The sequence below is a fragment of the Phragmites australis genome, chromosome 2 (assembly GCF_958298935.1).
Source record: "Phragmites australis chromosome 2, lpPhrAust1.1, whole genome shotgun sequence".
Lineage (NCBI taxonomy): Eukaryota > Viridiplantae > Streptophyta > Magnoliopsida > Poales > Poaceae > Phragmites > Phragmites australis.
In genome coordinates, this window is record NC_084922.1 from 36,178,319 (window position 1) to 36,198,379 (window position 20,061).

Genomic DNA, 20,061 nt, shown 5'->3' on the forward strand with positions numbered 1-20,061 from the left:
CGCGCGCCGCGCTGGCCCATCGAGCCGAGCGGGCTGGCGGGATAGCCTAAAAATAGTCTCTCTTTTTTCCCTTGCGCGAGTGGATACAACGTTAGACGGCTGTCCCATCGAAAGAAAATCTTATAACATCTGATTTTGTGGAAAGATTTTTTATACATATCTCGTATTTTCTCTTTTTTTTTCAATTGTATATGTCAATCGTTAGATAAAAAATAGTATAAATCAAGATCTCATATAATTTTTTTGATAAAAAATCTAATAAAATTTTCTTCCAGATCCGTCCGTCCTGCGTGCGTGCCTGCCGCCCGCGGTCCCCGGCCCCGCGCGGGCGAGGAGAGGACTGGTCAGCGGTCACCAGCGCCCCTCACATGACCGCTGAAAAGGGCTCACATGGCGGTTCCCTGCCCCGCCGCGACCACCGCCGTGCAGGTTCGGCTGGCTCCCGAATCTCAACCACTAGGCGCTCCGCGCGTACATCGATCGGTGCACATACGCTGGCCTCCCTTCGTGCGCCCCCACGTAGTACTATCAATCTGCGATCGAGTGCACGAAGCTGTACGTGACCGCATACTTCCGCGTCCTCGTGTCTGCAATATTTTAGAGTTTGACGAATACACCAACGTCGCCGGAACGGAACCGTAGCCCCACTTGCGTGCAGCGCGTAAATGCCGAGACGGGGACATGCCTGTATTAACATCTTGGTAAGTGCAGGCTGAGTTTGGTCTCAGAACTTTCGCGCATGCCCTCCACTACATCTGTTTTTTTTTCTATTCGAAACTTTTTCGCATGGATTTCACGGGGTTTAACACGTTGCTAGTTTTCACATGAACCAGCGCTGGTCAAAGAAAGGACCTGGCTAATTCCAAGGTTCCCAAGTCATAGGATACCATGGCACTAGCTTCTGTTAGTAATAGTGGTTTAGGTGTAAAATTTAATAATGGACGATTTAATTACCAAATGACGACAAAGTTAATTTGGCCATAATTTGCCGAATCCGTACTCAACTTTCCCCCAAATCTGAGCAGGTCAGAAAAGGAGCCTCTCCCTACATGTAAAGCGGGCCCGGCCAGGAAATCCATAAACTATGCGCGCCCAACCCATTTCGCTATTTCAGTCCATTTCCACCACCTCCTCCTTGTCACCACCACCGCTTCCTTCCTTCGTACACCTCTCTCTTGCCCCCACACCATCCCCGACAAGGCAACAACCTCTCCGGCGGCGAAGCCGATGGAGGCCAGCTCCGGCGACGACGCTCCGAAACGCAACCCTCTCCCGTCCGCGCTCGTCTCCAACCTCCAGTCCGTGCTCGCCGCGCGCCGCCCGCCCCCGGCCGATGACGTCGGCACCGCCGCCGGCGAGGCGGAGGCGGAGGCGGAGGCCCCAGCGGCGGAGGCTTCCGACGCCACAGCGGGAGATGGAGCCCCGGAGAGGCCTGTCGTCCTGCTGACCTGCGCCAGCGGGATCCGGTCGCCGGGTCTCGCGGCTCTCGTCGACGCCCTCGTCGCCGGCGGCTGCTGCGACGTCCACGTGTGCGCCCCCGAATCGTATGCCCCACCAACCCGCCCGCCCGCCCGGCTTGTTGATTTCGCCTTGCATTGGTCTTTTGACCGCGGAATAGTCTTCGTTTCGGTTGGATGTGTTGTGAGCTTGTAGAAACTAACTAATTTCGTCGCTCTGTGATTCTAGAACTAAACTAATCTGTGGCCCTTTCTTGATTCAAAGGGATAAGCTAGCTTGCGGCCATTCAATTACCATCCGTGAGACCATCACCGCGACATCCGTGGATTTCACAGGGGCGAAAGCTTTTGAGATATCTGGTGAGGGTTATTCATTCATACCGTTCTCGAGTTATTTCTGTGCATAATATTTTATTTCTGTGCTGACTTTGATGATTGCTAATGAAGGCACACCGGTGGATTGCGTCTCATTAGCATTATCTGGGAGGCTGTTTTCTTGGTCGGCACCGGCTTTGGTATCGTACTTGTGAGCTATGTTTATTGTTGAGAACCTGGATTTCCTGAGCATGTCATCAACTCATCATTGAGGATGATTTCATTTGGTTAATACAGGTGATCAGCGGTATCAACGCAGGGCCAAATTGCGGATATGAGATGTATGCTCTTGTTTCAGAAGTGATCCATTTATTGTTTGTTTTCTATTTTGTTATTAATTCATTGCTGAATTCTGCAGGTTCCACTCTTCTGCCATTGCTGCCGCAAGGGAGGCCTTAATGTATGGGGTGCCTTCAATTGCAATCTCATTGAATTGGTGGGCATGCCTACACTTTTGTTGAATTTATATTTCAAATTTTCTACATCATTAATATGATTGTTCTATCCAATAACACAAGCTAACAATATGTGTTGGGTATATGTGACTAGGAAGAAGGATGAAAGCAAAGACAGTGACTTCAAGGATGCAGCTCAAGCATGTTTGCCATTGATAAGTGCTGCCTTGGCAGACATTGAGAAAGGAACTTTCCTCAGAGGGTGCCTGCTGAATATTGGGGTTCCAAACTCACCATCTGCAAATAAGGTTATTTTGTGAATGGTACTCTGAACCCTAAACTCCACTTTAGGGTGAATAGCAACACCATAGCTCTTGGATTACACGAACTCCTTTTACTTCTTTCACTTCGAAACTTAGATGGAAGCATATCTGGACCACTGTTGCTGCTGGCTAGAAAAATAAGCTCGATTTAAAAACATCATTTACTACTTTAATCTCCTTGGGAGTTTAGTTTAAAGACAAAGAAATGAGATTCCACATCACAGAGCATTAGCTGTTTGCCATGTTGATGTCAGACAAAAAAGGTGCATCTGCTGCCTGCACCATTGAAGGTTTAAGAAATCAATAAACTACAGTGAAGCTGCACTGTTTTGGCAAATGCGTCCTTTTTTTTAAAAAAAATACATAAATATATTTTTAGCTGTGTTTTGTCACCAGTAGTTCTCTTGTATCAACATACTGTATCAGAATATAGTCCTGTGAACATGTGAAACTGTGATATCTTGACTCTGAACTCCCTTAAGTACCATGGCATGTCAGATGTATCCCACTGTGGCAAAGCACTGTCTCATTTTGTGGCCTAATGGGTTAATAGCTTCTTCTCTGCATTATAAGTTCATAACTTAACTTCAACTGCTGAGCTGAACAGAATGATCAGCCATGTAGGCATTACCTTAGTGGCTTATCCACAAGCGCAACAATATGCCTCATTATTTCTTCATAAGAATTATGAGAATTGTAAGTTCACTAATTTATATGTAAGGCATGTCAACATTATTAATTAGAAGGACAACTATGATTTGTGGACATATTGATAATGGTGAACCACTTCACTTTACTTTAGCTTGAGTTAATTTGCATTCTTTCTGACAACTGTGATAGAAGAAACCTATAGCACGGACATAGTTTGGTTCTCTTTTTAAATGTAATTACTTTTAAATTGTATATCTCATGATGCCAGGGTTTCAAGTTGACCAAACAGAGCGTATATAGTCCTGCTCAAAGTTGGCAAGCTGTGTCAACAAGCAGACCTTCATCTGCTGCTCACTTCATGGGCATGCATCAAAGCCTCGGTATTCAGCTGGCGCAGCTTGGGAAGGATGCGTCTGCAGCAGTAAGAAGACAATTCTTTTATGCCACAGAAATTTGTTACATCCTCATTAGCACATTTCTTTAATTGATTTTTGCTTTCATCTTCAGGGAGCTGCACGTAGAGTTAATGCTCAGCGAAAGATAGTCGAGGTTGAGTCTGTTGCAGCTGCTGGGAAACAAGAGGTTCGAGAAGTAGTAAAGAAATTATTCCGTGCTGAGGTAATTACATTTTCTAGTGGAGTCGAGAGCATGTTTCCAATCACATATGTAATATCCTCAAAGCATTCTGAGCATTATTTTCTTCTCTGCTTACATCAAAATGCAGTTCATTGAGAAGCAACATGAAGATTTAGATGAAGATATCGATTTGAGAGCATTGGAGAATGGATTTGTGAGCTCTCTCTCTCTCTCTCTCTCTCTCTCTCTCTCTCTCTCTCTCTAGTGTGGTGTGTCGTGTGTGTCCCTTTCAAAATGCCTAATTGTTTACCCCTCATTATACAACCTACAGATATCTGTCACTCCTCTGAATGTGCATGGGTATGTGGAGCCTGAAATTGGAGCCCCAGCTTCAGAATGGCTCTCAGCAGCTGTGTCTCTTGACAAAGAAAAGGAAGCTTCTCCAGCTATAGCTGACCAACAAGATGCTCCGCTTGCAGCTGAGGAAAAGGAAGCTCCTTCAGCAACCTGACGATGGCGATCTTTTCTCTCCTTTCTTATTGGTTTGATTTGTCAAGTCTTCTGCACGAGATATTTGTTCAGTGCAATGTCTATTTTTTGTTCATCCTCTACCGATTGCCCGTTTCCTTGGCCATGCAAAATGATTTGCATGCCGGAGCCTTAACCATGTAGGCGATGGCGTCCACTAGATGAGTACTGCCAGCCCCACTATTTTTTCAGTGTGGTTTGTTCCAGAAAGGTGTTGTATTCAGCATGTGATGGATGTGATTGATTTTGGTTGTTCCCATCTGAACAATGGCCACCGAATGTATTTTGACCGCATGTAATCTGAAATGGAATTGCAACCATTTAATGTAGCAACGTCATCTTGAATTCTGTATTTGCATCTAAGCATAATCTTGTCAGTTTTTTATGCTAGTGATTTGTAACGTGAGAAATCACAAATTATGCAGAAACGCAAGGCTCCGGTCTTTTGCGACATCGCCTCCAATGTTGCGTGTAGACCAAACCAGCTGGTTTCGTCTGAATGGCCAAACAGCCAGCTTCGGTAGTCTGGCATTAAGAAGTCCAGCATCACAACGATAATATACTGTCACCAGATAAATATGCAGAAGATTGCCACCAATTAGGAAGACAAACATTATTCCATTGAATCCAAAAATGATGACAGCATGTGTACGAATATCCGAGATTTCAGTTGAAATTTCACTTGATATACATTTCATGTGATAGAAAGGGTTCGTGGATTGTACAGTTGAAACGGCCCAGAATCCCAGCGTGGATCGGCCGAAAACGACACATTTCACTTTTGAGTACGGGGAACAAGCTTTTGTACATCCCTTTTTCGCCGAAGGCATTTTTACATCCCTAACACTACAAAAGAGCGTGCGAAATCTTTTTGCTTCAGCTTCCCCGATGCCATCAATGAGAGAAAAGTAGAAGGCAGCAGTAACTGTTCAGTTCTGCAGTACCTAGCAGTCTTCCATTGCCATTTGCCAAGCCACCCAGGGGCTCACTCTCGGTCTCAGCTGAAGCTGGTACACTGTTTTTTACACCTTTTGCTATTTTTACAGATATTCACAATAAATATGAACTCTGGCTTGGACAAAATAAACCAATGTGCATTTCTTCAATGCTCACATCATCAAACGAAGACTGCAGGCTGACTACTCTGAATCAATCCTAAATCTTTGTAGACCAACGTGTTCACTTGAGCTACCTGTTGACAAGCCCCTCTCCTTATTGTGGCCAGTTCTACCTACTCTTAAAGGACCTGAACTTGAATATCGTCGGAAAGAACCAGAGGCATCCAGAGCATCATAATGTGCTGATGAACTGAACCGCTCGGCAGATAGCGCTGGGTCGACGTCCATATCCAGACTAGCTCTACTCACAATATCAGCATCCTGGATATGCAAATCTTGGCTAAAGCTTGTGGATTCGTTGAACTCACTGCCTTCGTTGCATACCAACTTCAGAGCCTGAACAACTTCCCCCATAAATGGGCGCTGATCCACCTCAGGCTGAACGCACATAGAAGCAATGGCTGCTACTTTTGCAATGCTGTCAAATGGGACGCTATTCCCAAGTGAAGGATCTATGATTGTTTCCAAACCATCCCTGTTTGTCAGAAGAGAACTAGCCCATGCGACTAAGTTCTCTTGCCCTGGAGGTCTTGACATATCTACCGGTTTCCTTCCTGTAAGAAGCTCAAGAAGAACAACACCATAGCTGTAGACATCACTCTTTACTAGAAGATGCCCGGTCATTGCATATTCAGGAGCAACATACCTAAGAATAATCGATCATAAATATATAATAAGTTGAGGATATTAAATCGGCTATGGAAGAGTAAAGAAAATGAGTTCAGATTCAACATACCCAAAGGTTCCCATAACACGAGTTGAAATATGCTCGTTTCCCTCACCCAAAGCTGTTCTTGCTAGGCCAAAGTCTGAAACCTTTGGGGTGAAGTCATGTTCCAATAAGATGTTACTTGACTTGAAGTCACGATGTATGACACGTGGACTTGAATCTTCATGCAAATAAGCAAGTGCACGTGCCGCACCTAGTGCAATTTTTAGCCTAGCATCCCAATCAAGTCGAGCAGCTTCCTTATCTGATCCTGCTTAGAATCACAATATTATTTCATTTCAAAAGTCCATGGATCCATAGTCTCCAAACTTGCCAATTTAGAGAGCAGAAGATATATACCACACAACCCACAAACCATAGTAAGATTTGAAAACACATGTTTGCATTTTGTTGGTATTAAGTATCAACAAATTCAACATAATGATATTCAAAACTAGTACTGATATGTTTTCATATGAGTAGCACCATTATAACAGCTCTATTCCACTACAGAATAGAGTCTGGATTCTCTAGTCAATTAAGTGTTTTGCTCATCTACATCTCTCGCCAAGAAAACGACTAAATAAAGTGATGAAGCAGAAGTTCTTGTGACAATGAAGAAAGTCTTAGAAAGTGAAGTCACAGAAGAAGAAAAAACACACGAATTTACCATGCAAGTGAGATTCCACACTGCCATTTGGAATAAGCTCATATACCAAACACCGGCTATGCTCCTCTGTGCATATACCTATCAGCTTAACCAAGTTCCTGTGATGCAATCGGCTAAGCATCTCAACCTCAGCCAAAAATTCACGGGTACCTTGCTGGTCATCCCTCTTCAGAATCTTGACAGCAACCTGTTCTCCATCCTCAAGAATACCTTCATAGACACGTCCAAAACCACCCTCACCAATAATTCTAGACTCATCAAATCCCTGTGTAGCTCTTTCCATCTCAACCAAGCTAAACGTTTTGGCAGATCCTTTATATGTCACCATGCTTGAGCTGAAGGACGGTGATGCCGAAATAGGTCTGCTACCTAGCCTGCTCCCAACCACTACAGAACCAAGACCTGCATTTCCAATGCAACCATTGAAGGAAAAATGAATAAAATCAGTGCCATGAGGTTTTTTTTTTTTGTAAAGTTGTAACTGTAAGTCTTAAGATTTATCAAAGATGATGCGAGTACTTCTACAGTTCACCCATGAAGCATGAAACAGAACACTTAATCTTCCACAGAAACATTTCTTTTCACTATAGAAGCAACACTTCTCACCTTCTCAGTGCTCAGCTCTTGAAAGCTATAAACAGAATAAGCATCTTAGCTCGCTAGTTTGCAGCACATACTAAGGCCTCAGAATGCCTTTAGGCATGGAAAGGATGATCAATAAGTCATGTTGTTCTCTAACATATACCTATAAAGATGTATTACAATCTGCTGCCAAATGGTTTATGTTTTCACAGAAAAAGGGGCAACTTATGTTTTTAGCAGAAAAGAGGTTCACCAAGCTGCATTTTGCTACGTTTTCAAAGGTGTCACACAGAAAGATAAAAGGTAATAATAATCCATGAACAGAATGTCTTGCTACCTGCAGGTTTTGCTGGCGTAAGTGATGCTTCAGTTAAATGGTTGCAGTTCTTAAGCTTGAAATAAATCGCCAATGCTGCTCCAGAACATAAAATAAAAGCAAAAATACTTGATAGAACAACTATTACAATTATGTCCCTGCCTTTTCTTCCTCTCTTATTTCCCACATCAACAGCAAGGGGGCGTAACCTTGGATCATTTACATTGCTAAGACCATTGTTCATGCTTCCCGCAGCTGCCGGCGGTGACGAAGGAAGACCTGCACGAGTAAATGAAACCATGCGTATCATGACCAGTGTTTTGAAAGGAAAAAAAGAAAAGAGCAGCAAGTGAACTATGGACCTGAACAATAAAAAGTGATTTAAGAATCAAGTCAAATACAATCAACAAGATATATCCAAGAGGTTAACATAAGAATCTGATATTAAGTGGAACAACAATAAGTCACTGAGAACTCTCACCTGGGTAAAGAACATATAACACATCATAGTTTCCAAAATGCATAGTGTTTATGATAACCTGCTTATGCCAAAACCTTTCAAATACTAAAAGTGCTGTTGTATTGTCAAATTTTGCTCCCAGTGGCACAAGATCAATAAGGACAACTGTCTTCTCAGGGTCATCAGGTGCAGCATTTGCTCCCATAACACGGACTTGACTTTGATTCATGAGCACTCCAGACGCAATATCCTGCGCAAGTTCCGCGACCAGTGTAAAGAACGTGTACAATGCTATACCAAAACGAAGCTCGACTTTTATTGGCAACACACAGAGACATATTGTCCCCGGAGGAGTATTGGTCAGAGGATCTTGACAGGATAATGCCGTGCAGTCTAGCAAAACCAAAACGAAGATGAATGAACCACAGATAAGCAATGAGTAGCTGACTAATGTAGAGAAACTTTGCATTGATGAATTCAAATGGAACAAAGTATCCTCAGCATACATGAATTTGGTGGTGGAGGTAGCAACACTTGATTAGGGGCTGGTGCCAAAGCCTTGGGCTTTTTAAATGCAGGACTGTCAGGTGGATGCACAGGCGGTAGATCAGGTCCTGCATAGGTGTAATGGTATTGAGAAACCAGATTATATAGTTACATTCATATTAAAGCCATGGAAATCTAGATTACTTCCAGCCCCTGTTGGAGTTAACATTATCAAGGCGGAATCCCTTTTGACATATTTATAAAAGGTTGGAAATTTACTTGAGGCCTGTGTTACTAATATTACAAACACATTCAGATGCACATACCAGGGAAGGATAGTATGCGTATTCATGTTAAGAATGAGTCCCGATCCTGCTATGGATTAAATATTGGACTCTCAATCAAGTAACCATAGACTATTCTTGCACTAGAAATGTCTGTCATCTATTTATTTGCATGAGATGTCTTAAGACTTTCATGTTTCAACACTCAATGATGGCGGCATGCATGATTGAGCTTAAGTCTAACCAAACTTAACATGTTAGTACCTTCGACAAAATGAGGTGGTGCTTGTTTGGGACTGTTCTTAGGACATATGGCTGGAGCGTTTGTAGGGGCTAGAACAAATGAGGCAATGTAACAAGAGTGTTCAAACAAATAAATCTAACCTGGAGAATACGATGGCGAATGATATTGTCGGGGATGGTGTGGAGCATATGCAGGATTTCCTTGTCCCTTTCCTTTTGATGGAGGCAAACGTACAGGTGCAGGTGCAGGTGCAGGACTATGATGTAAACCAGAATGCCCATGGCTTGGTGCAGAAGCATTATTAGTTTTATGCGGAGCAGGACTTATAACAGGTAAGGAACCTGCATCAAACATCAATTGACTGAGATGAATGCATTTATTTTTAGTAGTGTTTCCAGTAGGTGCGTGCCTTTGTGGTGTCTATGATTTGCAGGTGGTAAATGGCTGGAATGTTCCTCTGGAGGTGCCGCAACTGGAATGCCAGGTCCTTTCCTATGGATGATGGGGGACTTCGAGGGAGAAACAGCAGGTCCTGCACGACATAACTTCATGAATCATTTTATTACCAGCCATTGGTTCATCCTGGTACAAGGCATTATTGGTGCCTGGTAGTATACCTTTTACATATGTATTATTTGCAGGCAACTGGTGATGCCTTCTCCTTGGTGGTGCCACAACTGGAGCTCCATGAGTCTTTCCATGTGTATTATTCACAGGTATGGAATCGTGATGAATTCCTTTTGAAGGTGCTGCAACTGGAACTCCATGGTCCTTACCATGGTTAGCTGGATGAACTGCTGTTTCTGGAGAAGCTGCTGATCCTGCATAGTGTAGCAGAAGAAAAGTATGTTAATCATACCCTAGAAGATAAAAAAATAATTTTGAATAATGCTTGAGGGACATACTTTGTGTTTGTCGCCCAATTGCAGGTGAAGACGGGTAAGATCTGATAGGAGGTGCCAAAACTGGGGGTGAAGTAGTTGATGCTGGAGGAATAGCAGGTCCTGCATCAGAACATTGTTGGAACTGACTTAGAAATAAGAAAATATAATTTTCATAAACTCTCAAACAGATACGATATACTTTTGCTATGTGGATAGTCTAAAAGCGCTAAATGCTTTGGAGGGCCAGAAACTCGAATGCATACATCTTCCCCTGATTAGTGAGCGGAGCATTTAGTGGTGGTGAACGAGGTGAGCCTGACGTCATACATACGATCGTATTGCAATCAAGAGAAGTTTGTTGAGCTTTAACTAAAGGAGAGGGCTACCTTCTATGTGTGGATAATGTGAAGGGGTAGAGGATTGCCACGGAGGTGCAGCAACAGGCGCACCATACCTAGTCCCATTGATGGCGGGAGAAGATATTGGTGATGGAGAAACAGCAGATACTGTACATCATATGGTCGGAATGTAAAAATGCAGATGATAAAATCACAGAATGACCTAGTTGATTCAGTACCATTTGAATTCGAACTTGGTGATACAGCTGCTATATCCACCAAAGGTTACAATACAAATGGGTTATATAAACATGAACTGTTTGGAATTAATGGACCATCTAGACACTAAGCGATCAATAGGAACTATACCTCCTGGCGGTGGCTTTCTTTGGCTGGGAAATTCTGCTGGAGGTGAAGCACCAGGTACTCTAGATGTCTCCTGGCCTGTTGGAGAAGTACGAGATGATTGAGGAGCTGCTGCCGTGCAAAAGATAGGTTGCAACAGATTCTGAGTTAGGTAAGCATGAGAAACCCGATGCCATCTCATTAGCTTGTAAACTTATGACATGGTATAACCTTAGATCCAACAATCTTACAGTGGTCATTTATAAGGGGTGAAAGAGCTGGTGGTGTTGATTGACTTCCGATAGAAGGGAGATATGAAGGAGGTTGAGATGCTGGTCCAAGGTAAAAAAAAAATGAAATTAGAGGCCGTAAAAGATTGATCGAATGTTGTGATGAACAATGAGAACATATGCCAGAGCTTAGAGAGTTCTTACACCATGGCTTCTGTTGAGAAAAAGGTGCAGCAGTTGGAGTGTCAGCAGAAATTTTAGGATGAGGCACATTTAGTTGAACTGGAAGAGATGGCAAAGAAGCAGGCACCCGGAGATGAGGATTTGTAACTTCATTGCTGGTTTGAAATGATGGAGATATTATATGTGAATGTGGCACAGCTTGGCCTGTGAATGAAGCAAAAATAAAAAATCATCATGCCAAACTAGTTTTTTAAGGTTACATAGATGTAGATAGAGTTCAGCAAGCTAACCAACAATTGGCCCTGGGCTCTGTATAGACGGGGATAATTCTCTGTTTGGTGACTGATAAAAATGATCAGGTGGAGCACTAGGTTGCATTGCAGGCAGCACTGCTTGTTTAGATGGTGAAATGGTTTCATCTATGAAAGGAAACCTATTAGAAGAGTGCAACTATTTTCAGAACAAAAAAGGAAAAAAAGCCAGCTATTGTTCGACGTTGGACTTGGAAAAGCTTAGAATAAATCACAGTTATGCAAATTAACTACATGGTTGATTTCCGGGCTTGGTGCATATTGATCCTGCAGTTTGTTAACATGTATACTAGATAGTAGTTCATGCAGGTCGTTTTGCAGTTAATCCTACCAAAGAAATAATATAGACAATCGTGTCTAGTTCAGAAACACGCATCACAATATATAAAAACAAAAATTACAGAACATTGAAGTATATAATGTTTAGTTACAGACCTAAGCTTTCCAGTCTTTGATCTTGTACTTGTGATGGATGAAGTACATTATCCAAGTTAGTTTGTGGATGCCAACTCGTTATGGATAGAACCATCTTGCGAGCAACAGCAGGTGCGTGAGATTGCTTCAAACCTTCAAAAGTAAGTATGAAACAGAACATTCAGTGATTTTATCAGCATACAAGTTCCATTCCATATGCGATAGAAGGAACTTGTTCGTGTCTCCAAGTGGAATAAAGTAAAAATCAGCACAGTTTTTTTTCATCTTTCTTTACCAACAAGAAAAATGTTAAAGATTAAAGAACATTTGGCGAAAATATCTGACAAGTGTACTTCATAAACTATAACAACACAGTGCTAACAAAAAGAGATGATTAGCTAAAACAGTTAGCGAGGCATTTTAGGTACTGCTCAATACTAATCTAGATGCTGATTTGAACCAAAAGATTCTTGCTTCATATTAAAAATGTAAAGCCTCATCTCCTAGCCCTTAAATACTACTGCTATGCCTGCTACATTGAATCCCTAATTTTCTGATCGCATCATACTGTGAGGTTACCTGCCAAAGCACAAAGCAATTGTGCCTCGTCCCCAGTTACTGCAACCATTATACACTAACAATTTCATCCAGAATTGCTATTATGCCGTTCCTTAAGTATATAGTATAATTAAGCCCAGCATTGCCATATGCAGTGCAATTAATTAATAGGAATCCAACAAATTGGAGGTAACAACTCGATCGTGCCAATATATTAGGTGCATAAACTTAATCATTTCTTAACCAAGTAAACTTCAAACATGTATGTCTAGAATTTGAATTATGTGGGTATTCTTCAACGTTGCACTTAACCTTGGGGGATATAACTTCATGATACATGCCAAAATCGCAAACAACCCTCTAAGGCTCTAACATCAACCCGCCATCCAATTCCAAGGATGAAAGACTCAAACAATGTTAACTCTAAGTTCAACGAAGATTCCAACCATCAGTACGTTTCACAGTGAAAACTAAGGGTAGTATACCAAACAAAGTCTCCGAGCCTTCGGTTTTGGGCTTTTGGCAGCTCAGACCACAAAATTCTCACGAGTAAGCTACTCGAGCATCCACGGACGCATGATCCTGACAAAACTACACCCACAGGACACCGCCAAACTCCCAGAGACCAACAGACCCGAGTTCGCATACCTCCACCACCACGGATCACAAGCACGGAGACGACCAAGGCGGCGGCGAGGAGAGCGAAGCCACCTCCGCAGCAGCCGCCCGCCCCTCCTCCGCACCGCCCCATCTCCCGGCCCGCCACCACAAGCCGGCGGCAAAACTCGGACTAACCGCCGGTGCTAGTCCGCCACGATCACATCTCAATCCCCCCGTACCAGTTAGTCCGGTCGACACACTGCACGCGCGGGCGCAGAGGCGGATGAGTGGGTGGCGGTGGTGGCTCTGGGGTGCGCGAGGAGGGAAAAGATTCGGCGCACAGAGCCCGAGACTACTAAACACGGAGAATGGGGCGGCGGAGCACGCACCAAGCCGACTAGCACTACAAAGCAAGCGAGTGGGTACTCTGTTTTTTTTTTAATCGCGGAAAGGGCTCCGCCTGCCTGCCTCTGCTGCGATCTGCGCGCTGGCGCACGGCGATTCGCAGTCTGTTTCAGCGGCCGCGCAAGGGGTTGTGTTTTTTAAGGGTCGGCTTTGCGGCAGAACGGCAGGGCAGGCGGGAGTGGCCGCGTTCGCTGGGGGCGTCGTGGTGCGTCGGCGCGGGGGAGGGCCGGAATGGGGAGGTTTCTGGTTGTTTGGGTTTGGCATGGCCTACCTGCGGTCCGTGGTTCGGTACGGTCGCAATTAGTTAGGTGGTGGTCTGGTGGAGATCGACGACGGGTGGTGTGGTGTACTCACTGCAGCATTGGCGCGGTGGTGGACGCTGGGTCTCTGTTTTGCTCGCTCTGGGGGACAGCATCAATAAGTGAGATTAGACTATGCTCAAAGGTTTTTTTTAGAGAAAAAATATATTCATAACGGATTTTCGTTCACTTCAGCGTTGTAACAATTTTTTTTTTACGATTTTTGTTACGAAATGATTTCTAAGTCATTCCTTTTAGGATAAGATTCTCTCCTTTCCCTTCGCGATTCCCTTCAAAAGAAAGTTATTGAAGATGAGAGAAAATAAAAAGAATAGAAACGAGAAAGAAAATCATAAAGAGAATATAATTGGAGATAATTTTACGGACCGATAGGTCCAACACTGTAGTAGACCTTGTGGGTAGAATTTTTTATGTTATGACGCATTAAACGAGTGTGTGTTGCATCAATCTTCTTCCAACTCTACAGAATTCTCCACATAAACATGTTGGCAGTGTCAAAGGCAGTGATGTTCTTAGTGGGGTATTCCGTTTCCTCTTTAGGTGATACTCCCATCTCATATAGCTGGTACCTTCGTGATGAGCCCTCGGAAAAAAAGAGTACCTTCGTGATGAAGCATTTCTTTCGCATTTGGGTCCTAGCTACATATGTTTAAGACATCGTACATTCTGCATTCATTGCTAATTTTTCAGTCACACTGCGATTAGAGTATGACAAGCTGTTGCTTCACATATAACCATTTAGAGAGGCACCACGGAGATCAAGTACTTTCTCTCAAAAATACTTCCTTGCTTGTCGTTTTTTATTTTTTATGATTTTTATGGTAACTTTAACCATTGTTTTATTAAAATATAGTTATAATATTTAATAAAAATATAATATTATGAAAATATTTTTTAAGATAAATCATATGTGATTTTTATATTTCTAAACTAAATATTTTAAAAGTTTTAAAAGTTTAATCGGATCTTGATCGAAACGATAAATATTTATAATTAGAGAAAGTATATAATGTTTTTTATTTTTTCAATCTTCGATGTGCAACCTTAACCACTATTTTATATTAAATATAGTTATAATATCTAATAAAAATATAATATTATGATAGTATTTTTTAAAATAAATATTCACGTATAATTTTTATGTTTACAAACTAAATATTTTAAAAGCTATTGACCTATAAAGTTTTTAAATTTTAATTAGATTGTAGTTAAAACGTTAAATATTTATGATCACAAAGTATATGAACCATCAATCTGAACCTTTTCTTAAATAAAAACGTACGCATAAAGCTACCGGTGTATGATGACCGGCTAACTAGTCAGAATCATAGTGCATAATAGAATGGTCCGATGTACCCGATCGGTCAGGGTTGGCAACAAATATAATTTGATGGCATGCTGCATCTCTTTGAGATCGTGATGTGCTGTCATGCTCCAAAAACATCTATTTTTCGCTCTGCTCTAACAGGGCAACCGACCGAAAAGACTGATACAAGCGTGTACGAATTAGGAAGTCATGGTGCCCTTGTTGGGTGTTCGAATCGGTCATGGACAGCTGTGGTGGCTGATAAGGGAGGTCCAGGTTAAGGTTACAGTTAAGGTTCGGAGTTCAGGGTTAGGGTTCAGGTCTTGATAGGTCTAGGGAGAGGTCTGGAGCGGCGACCGATGAGGTGGAGGAGGCGGGCGGGAGGGCAGCTGAGGCAGAGCGGTGGAGGATCGTCGGTAGGCAGTGTTGGCGGCGAGGGTAGCAAAGCAACTGTCTGGCAATACCGAGTTAGCGTGGCGGCAGGCGGCAGTGGCGGGTCTGGCGATGGAGAGCTGCCGGAGATGATGGAGGAGGGCAGGGCAGGGGTGAGCACACTGGAGAAGGATGAGGAGGAGCACGAGAAGGCTGAGGAGGGCGGGGTGGGGGCGAGCTGCTAGAGAAGAGGAGCGGAGGTGAGCCATCAGAGGCTAGAAAAAAGGAGACCTGCTAACACACGTGATTATCGTTTTGCTGTTCGAAATCGCAGGTGAGCAAGCCTGCTAACTCGCGCGCGAATTAGACACCCCGCAACCGACGGGATCATAAAGCAAAACCGGCGGCGAGGCGCCTTGCGTGTGGTGGATGCCTTGTTGTCTCTAATGGCAATCAAACAAACCACCTCGCGGAGAACGTCCTCCTCCTTTTCCCAACTGGCTAGAATTAGGCTGGACGTGCATGCTTCTGAATCCAACCCATGGACAACGCTTTTCACATCTTTTTACGAGTTTCTATCTTCTTTAGACCTCTTTTCGCGATTTTTTTTGATCTGTGATCTGACCCATCAACCACTATGTACAGGATCCTATTGAGATTAGAGACTGCCTGCCAAAATTAAATCACTCTTAAGCACTCATTAATCCATGTTCTAAGTCAGAGCAGCTAATAACCTCCGGCGGGCATGCTTGGATGCCATATTGCTCTTTCTGGATCCTCGTTTTAATGGACACGACATAACATGCAAATGCTGATGTGTCTAAGACCATCTCTAACAGAGTCTGTATCCCTCTTCGGGTGGACATCCACATCAAATACCACTCGGCATCACCTTGTAAAACTCTAGCAGAGTCCGTATCAAGGTTTATAGGGATGCGGGGAGGGGAGCGGCAACGTCATTTTTTTTAGGCAGATGCAGCGCCCACTTTACTGTTGGCGACAAAACTCAGGAATGGATCATGGTTCCCGCGAAGCAGCGGAAGAGGATCTGGTGTGCCTTGGCGGAGACAAGGCAGGCAACGTCTGTGGCCAACGAAAGCGAGCAGCATCTGGCGACTGGGCGTCTAGCGCATCGTCACCCGCGGGTGAGGATTGGGCCACCACAGATCCAGCGACCGAGCTCCCAGGTTCCCCACCGTCGGTGTCCTCAGCCACATGTCGTTAAGGGTTCCCTGATCCCATAACATCGTTGCTCCCCGGACTATGGGAAACCGGAACTGCAGGACTCCGGAGTCCCATTCTACATCCTTTCATGCAGCTACCTGCTAAACCATGAAGCGTTGATGCTTCCTCCCAAATGGAGTTGTGTCGGTGTATCAAGAACCGGGGGTCCCTGAGTCCCGAGGCCAGGCCAGCCGTCCGCCACGCGTCACCATCCCGCGAGGTCCCTCATGCGGGATGAGGAAAATCTAAGTTCTGGGAGAAGGTGCTCGGGGCCACAGCCTCTGGTCTCCGAGCACCCCAGTTCCCCGATGACCCGCAGAGTCCAAGTACCGGGAAGAAAGTGCTCAGGGAGGTGCCCGGTCGCCCCCGAGCATCCTAGTCCCCCGACGATCAGAAGAGCTAAGTTTCGGGAGAGAGCGCTCGGGGGGCTGCGTGCGGCAGCCCCCGAGCGCCCGGTTCCCCGAGGGTCAGTGCGAAAGTGCTCAGGAGAGAGTGCTCGGGGTTGCACGTGGCAGCCCCCGAGCACTCGGTTCCCCGAAGGTTCGTGCGAGAGTGCTTGGGGAGGTGAACAGTACCCCCGAGCACTCGGTGCCCCGACAACCCAGAAGGGCCCCCGAGGGGCCCGCCGATGAGGTATCAACCAGTCAGAGGTCCGAGGCCGCATTTAATGGGCGTGCGCGGCCTGACATTCCCAACTGCTCCCGCCGCAGTGTCAGTCACTGCCATGCTTTGGCAGGGAGGTGTAGGGCCATTAATTGCACGGGTCCCGTCCCGTATCATCCGGTGTATCTCGGGATAACGTTGCCAGGATCAAGACGTTCCGTCTGCCGCCCTGTCGTGGCAGAGGAACAAGACAGTACGGGCACGCCAGGTGCCTATGTGGCTGCCCGGTGGGCCCTCTCAACGGCGCCCGTCGCCAGGGCGTCCACAGTGACGAGTGACCGGACGCGCGCCGTGTTTTTCCACCGCCCCTATCACTTCGCCCAGAGGAAATGATGACGCCTTTCTCAGTCGTGGCGTCTTGGAACTTGTGCCCCTTCCTTCCCGTTCGGGTATGTCGTGGTCGACGAGTGCATAAAAGGATCGGCATATAGAGAGAAGAAGACAATCGGAAAAACGATCGGAAAAATCGAAACATCGGAGGGGAGAACAATCAGAAAAAAGACAAGCCCAAGCAGTCGACCGTGCCACACTCAGACGAAAACATCGCAAGCAAGCCTGAGCAGAGCTAGAACAAGGAGCCTCAAGCTCTTAGTAGACAATATATCCTTGTAACCAGATATATCCCTGAGGGATCCCCCTCAGGGAAAGTGATTGCATCCATACAGGAGTAGGGTATTACGCCCCCGTGCGGCCCGAACCTGTCTAAACTCCGGTGCATTTACTCCCTTTACACTAGGTCGATCATCCCCCACCACCGGCCGTTGCATTTATTTCTACTTCCATTTATTTCTCCGACGAACTTATTCAGGATCATCCCCTGGCCGAATCTCTAAAAAGGGGTCTCTCGGGATCCCTATGACAGGAGTTAATCCTCTGACAAGTTGGTATGGGCTTCATGAACGTGACCCATTTTGGATATATGTCATCTGCAAGGTAGTACCCTATGGTGTAATGGTGTCCATTAATAGAGTATTGTACCTTGGGGGCTCACAAGTGGCAAGATTATCGAAGAGATGTGAGCAGTGCAGAACATTGTTGTCGTTCAGAGGACCTAGCATTGTGAAGAAGGCATGCCAAATCCACAGGTCCTCCGACGCCACCACCTCTAGAATGATCGTCGATGCGTTGACATGGCCGGTGAAATAACCTGACCACACAGTCGGATAGTTCTTCCACCTCCAATGCATGCAGTCAATGCTTCCCAGCATCCCGAGGAACCCTCTTCGCTCGTTGATAGTAAGCAAGCAAGCAATGTCCTCCTCGTTCGGAGAACGGAGGTACTCATCGCCGGATATCTCGATGATGACATGAACAAACCACCTCATGCTCTCAATGATGGTGCTCTCTCCAAGCTGGAGGCACTCATCCAGAGAATCAGCAGGAGCATTGTATGCTAGCATACGGAATGCCATGATCACTTCTTGCAAGGAGGACAACCCTAGCTCGCCTGCAGCATTCCTCCTATGCTAGAACCATGGGTCATACTCCTCAACCGCCAACATAATCTTGAGGTAAAGGTCACGTTTCATTCTGGATCTGCATGAACAATGAGCATTAGACACCTCACACATATATCAGTGAATACTACTTACACAAGAGAGCTTCTATTTATAATAATACATGCGACGAAAAATTTAGTTGGGGTACACCGGGGGATCGACAAAGTAGTCATTGTACAACCTATTATGGCCCTTAAGCTGATTCCGATGGATACGCTGACGACTCGGCACTGAACCATCCTAAGGTCCCCGCTGTGATACCTCCGACTCCGCATGTTAGGCTCTCAGAGTCTCTAAGAACAAAGCATCTTCATCATCGGAAGAGTCATTGGAGGAGAAACACAACTCTCTCGAGTACTGCTTCTAGGATAAACGATGATCTATTTGGTTGGCTTGCATAAGTGAGAGGACCTTAGCCTCATATATAGGGTGAGATGCTGAGCCTTGTGACGGAAGTCACCTCAGTGCCTCCCCTAGAAGCTACTAGTCGTGAGGCTTCCGTTGCAAGATAAGTGGCCTTCCACTATTATAGTGGAAGTCGCATCCGTTTCTTACTTTGCAAGCTAAATTTGGCCCTTTTAATTAAACGACTGATCAAATTTGTAGTTCAATAGTCCCTTAGGAAAATAAATAAATTTGTTTCTGAAAAATAAATGTTAAAAATATCTCATCAATTTTAACCATACAATTCAATAGCTGTTGCAACAGGAACATATGAAAAAAATAATACCACTATAACGGTTATGGCGGTTGAAGAAAAAAGAATTAATATATGAGAGAGAAGATGGTGGATAAGATATAAAGTTTCTACCGAAGATAGATGAAATGAGAGATGCTACCATAATGATAGAAAATATTGTAATAATATTTTGAAGAATGAATTTTTAAAGTAACGGTGGAGTTAGCCTAAGATCATCTCCAACCATATTCCCTTCATTTCGTTTCCTTCCTGATTCTCCTCTCTATTCCTATTCTCTTTATTTTTTCTTATCTCTAACAACTTTCTTTTTGAAGGTATTCATGAAGTGAAATGAGAGAGAATCCTGTTATGAAAAGAATAATCTTAGAAATTCTTTGTATAATGAGAACTGTAAAATAAAATTGTTGAAACACAAAAGGAAAGAAGATTTCTTAATAAAGAGATTCTAGAGGCTAACGAGAATCGATTGAGTATACTCTAACTATACTACGTAGCTAGGTGACGATGATTGAGTCGAAGGACACTGCTTTTAGCC

General features: G+C 44.4%; 3 protein-coding genes across 14 annotated transcripts; 1 reads left to right on the plus strand and 2 right to left on the minus strand.

Annotated features, from left to right (window-relative positions):
• The first annotated feature begins 960 nt into the window (after nt 1–960).
• LOC133908583 (uncharacterized) lies at nt 961–4,657 on the plus strand. The gene is made up of 10 exons (XM_062350679.1): nt 961–1,544; nt 1,723–1,817; nt 1,905–1,972; nt 2,070–2,113; nt 2,191–2,268; nt 2,382–2,535; nt 3,470–3,622; nt 3,709–3,819; nt 3,926–3,991; nt 4,109–4,657. The coding sequence occupies exons 1-10, from the start codon at nt 1,228–1,230 to the stop codon at nt 4,286–4,288; spliced, it is 1,266 nt and encodes a 421-aa protein (XP_062206663.1). The 5' UTR covers nt 961–1,227; the 3' UTR covers nt 4,289–4,657.
• Nucleotides 4,658–4,954: 297 nt separating this feature from the next.
• On the minus strand, nt 4,955–13,659 carry LOC133908582 (receptor-like serine/threonine-protein kinase ALE2). Of its 12 annotated transcripts, none has more exons than XM_062350667.1 (17): nt 13,086–13,657; nt 11,901–12,032; nt 11,445–11,573; nt 11,176–11,358; nt 10,993–11,073; nt 10,766–10,840; nt 10,445–10,564; nt 10,080–10,178; nt 9,792–9,995; nt 9,584–9,706; nt 9,315–9,515; nt 8,667–8,774; nt 8,182–8,553; nt 7,722–7,979; nt 6,803–7,204; nt 6,160–6,403; nt 4,955–6,069 (listed from the first exon to the last, which is right to left on the minus strand). In XM_062350667.1, the coding sequence occupies exons 1-17, from the start codon at nt 13,186–13,188 to the stop codon at nt 5,445–5,447; spliced, it is 3,459 nt and encodes a 1,152-aa protein (XP_062206651.1). In that variant the 5' UTR covers nt 13,189–13,657; the 3' UTR covers nt 4,955–5,444. The 12 variants fall into 12 exon arrangements, with proteins under 12 accessions (XP_062206651.1, XP_062206650.1, XP_062206649.1 ...); XM_062350666.1 differs by having other exon boundaries at nt 10,766–10,870; nt 13,086–13,656; XM_062350665.1 differs by having other exon boundaries at nt 10,766–10,873; nt 13,086–13,656.
• A 4,609-nt stretch (nt 13,660–18,268) lies between these two features.
• On the minus strand, nt 18,269–18,739 carry LOC133906398 (uncharacterized). Its single transcript, XM_062348288.1, has one exon. It carries the CDS (start codon nt 18,737–18,739, stop codon nt 18,269–18,271), a length of 471 nt encoding a protein of 156 aa, XP_062204272.1.
• Nucleotides 18,740–20,061: the final 1,322 nt, after the last annotated feature.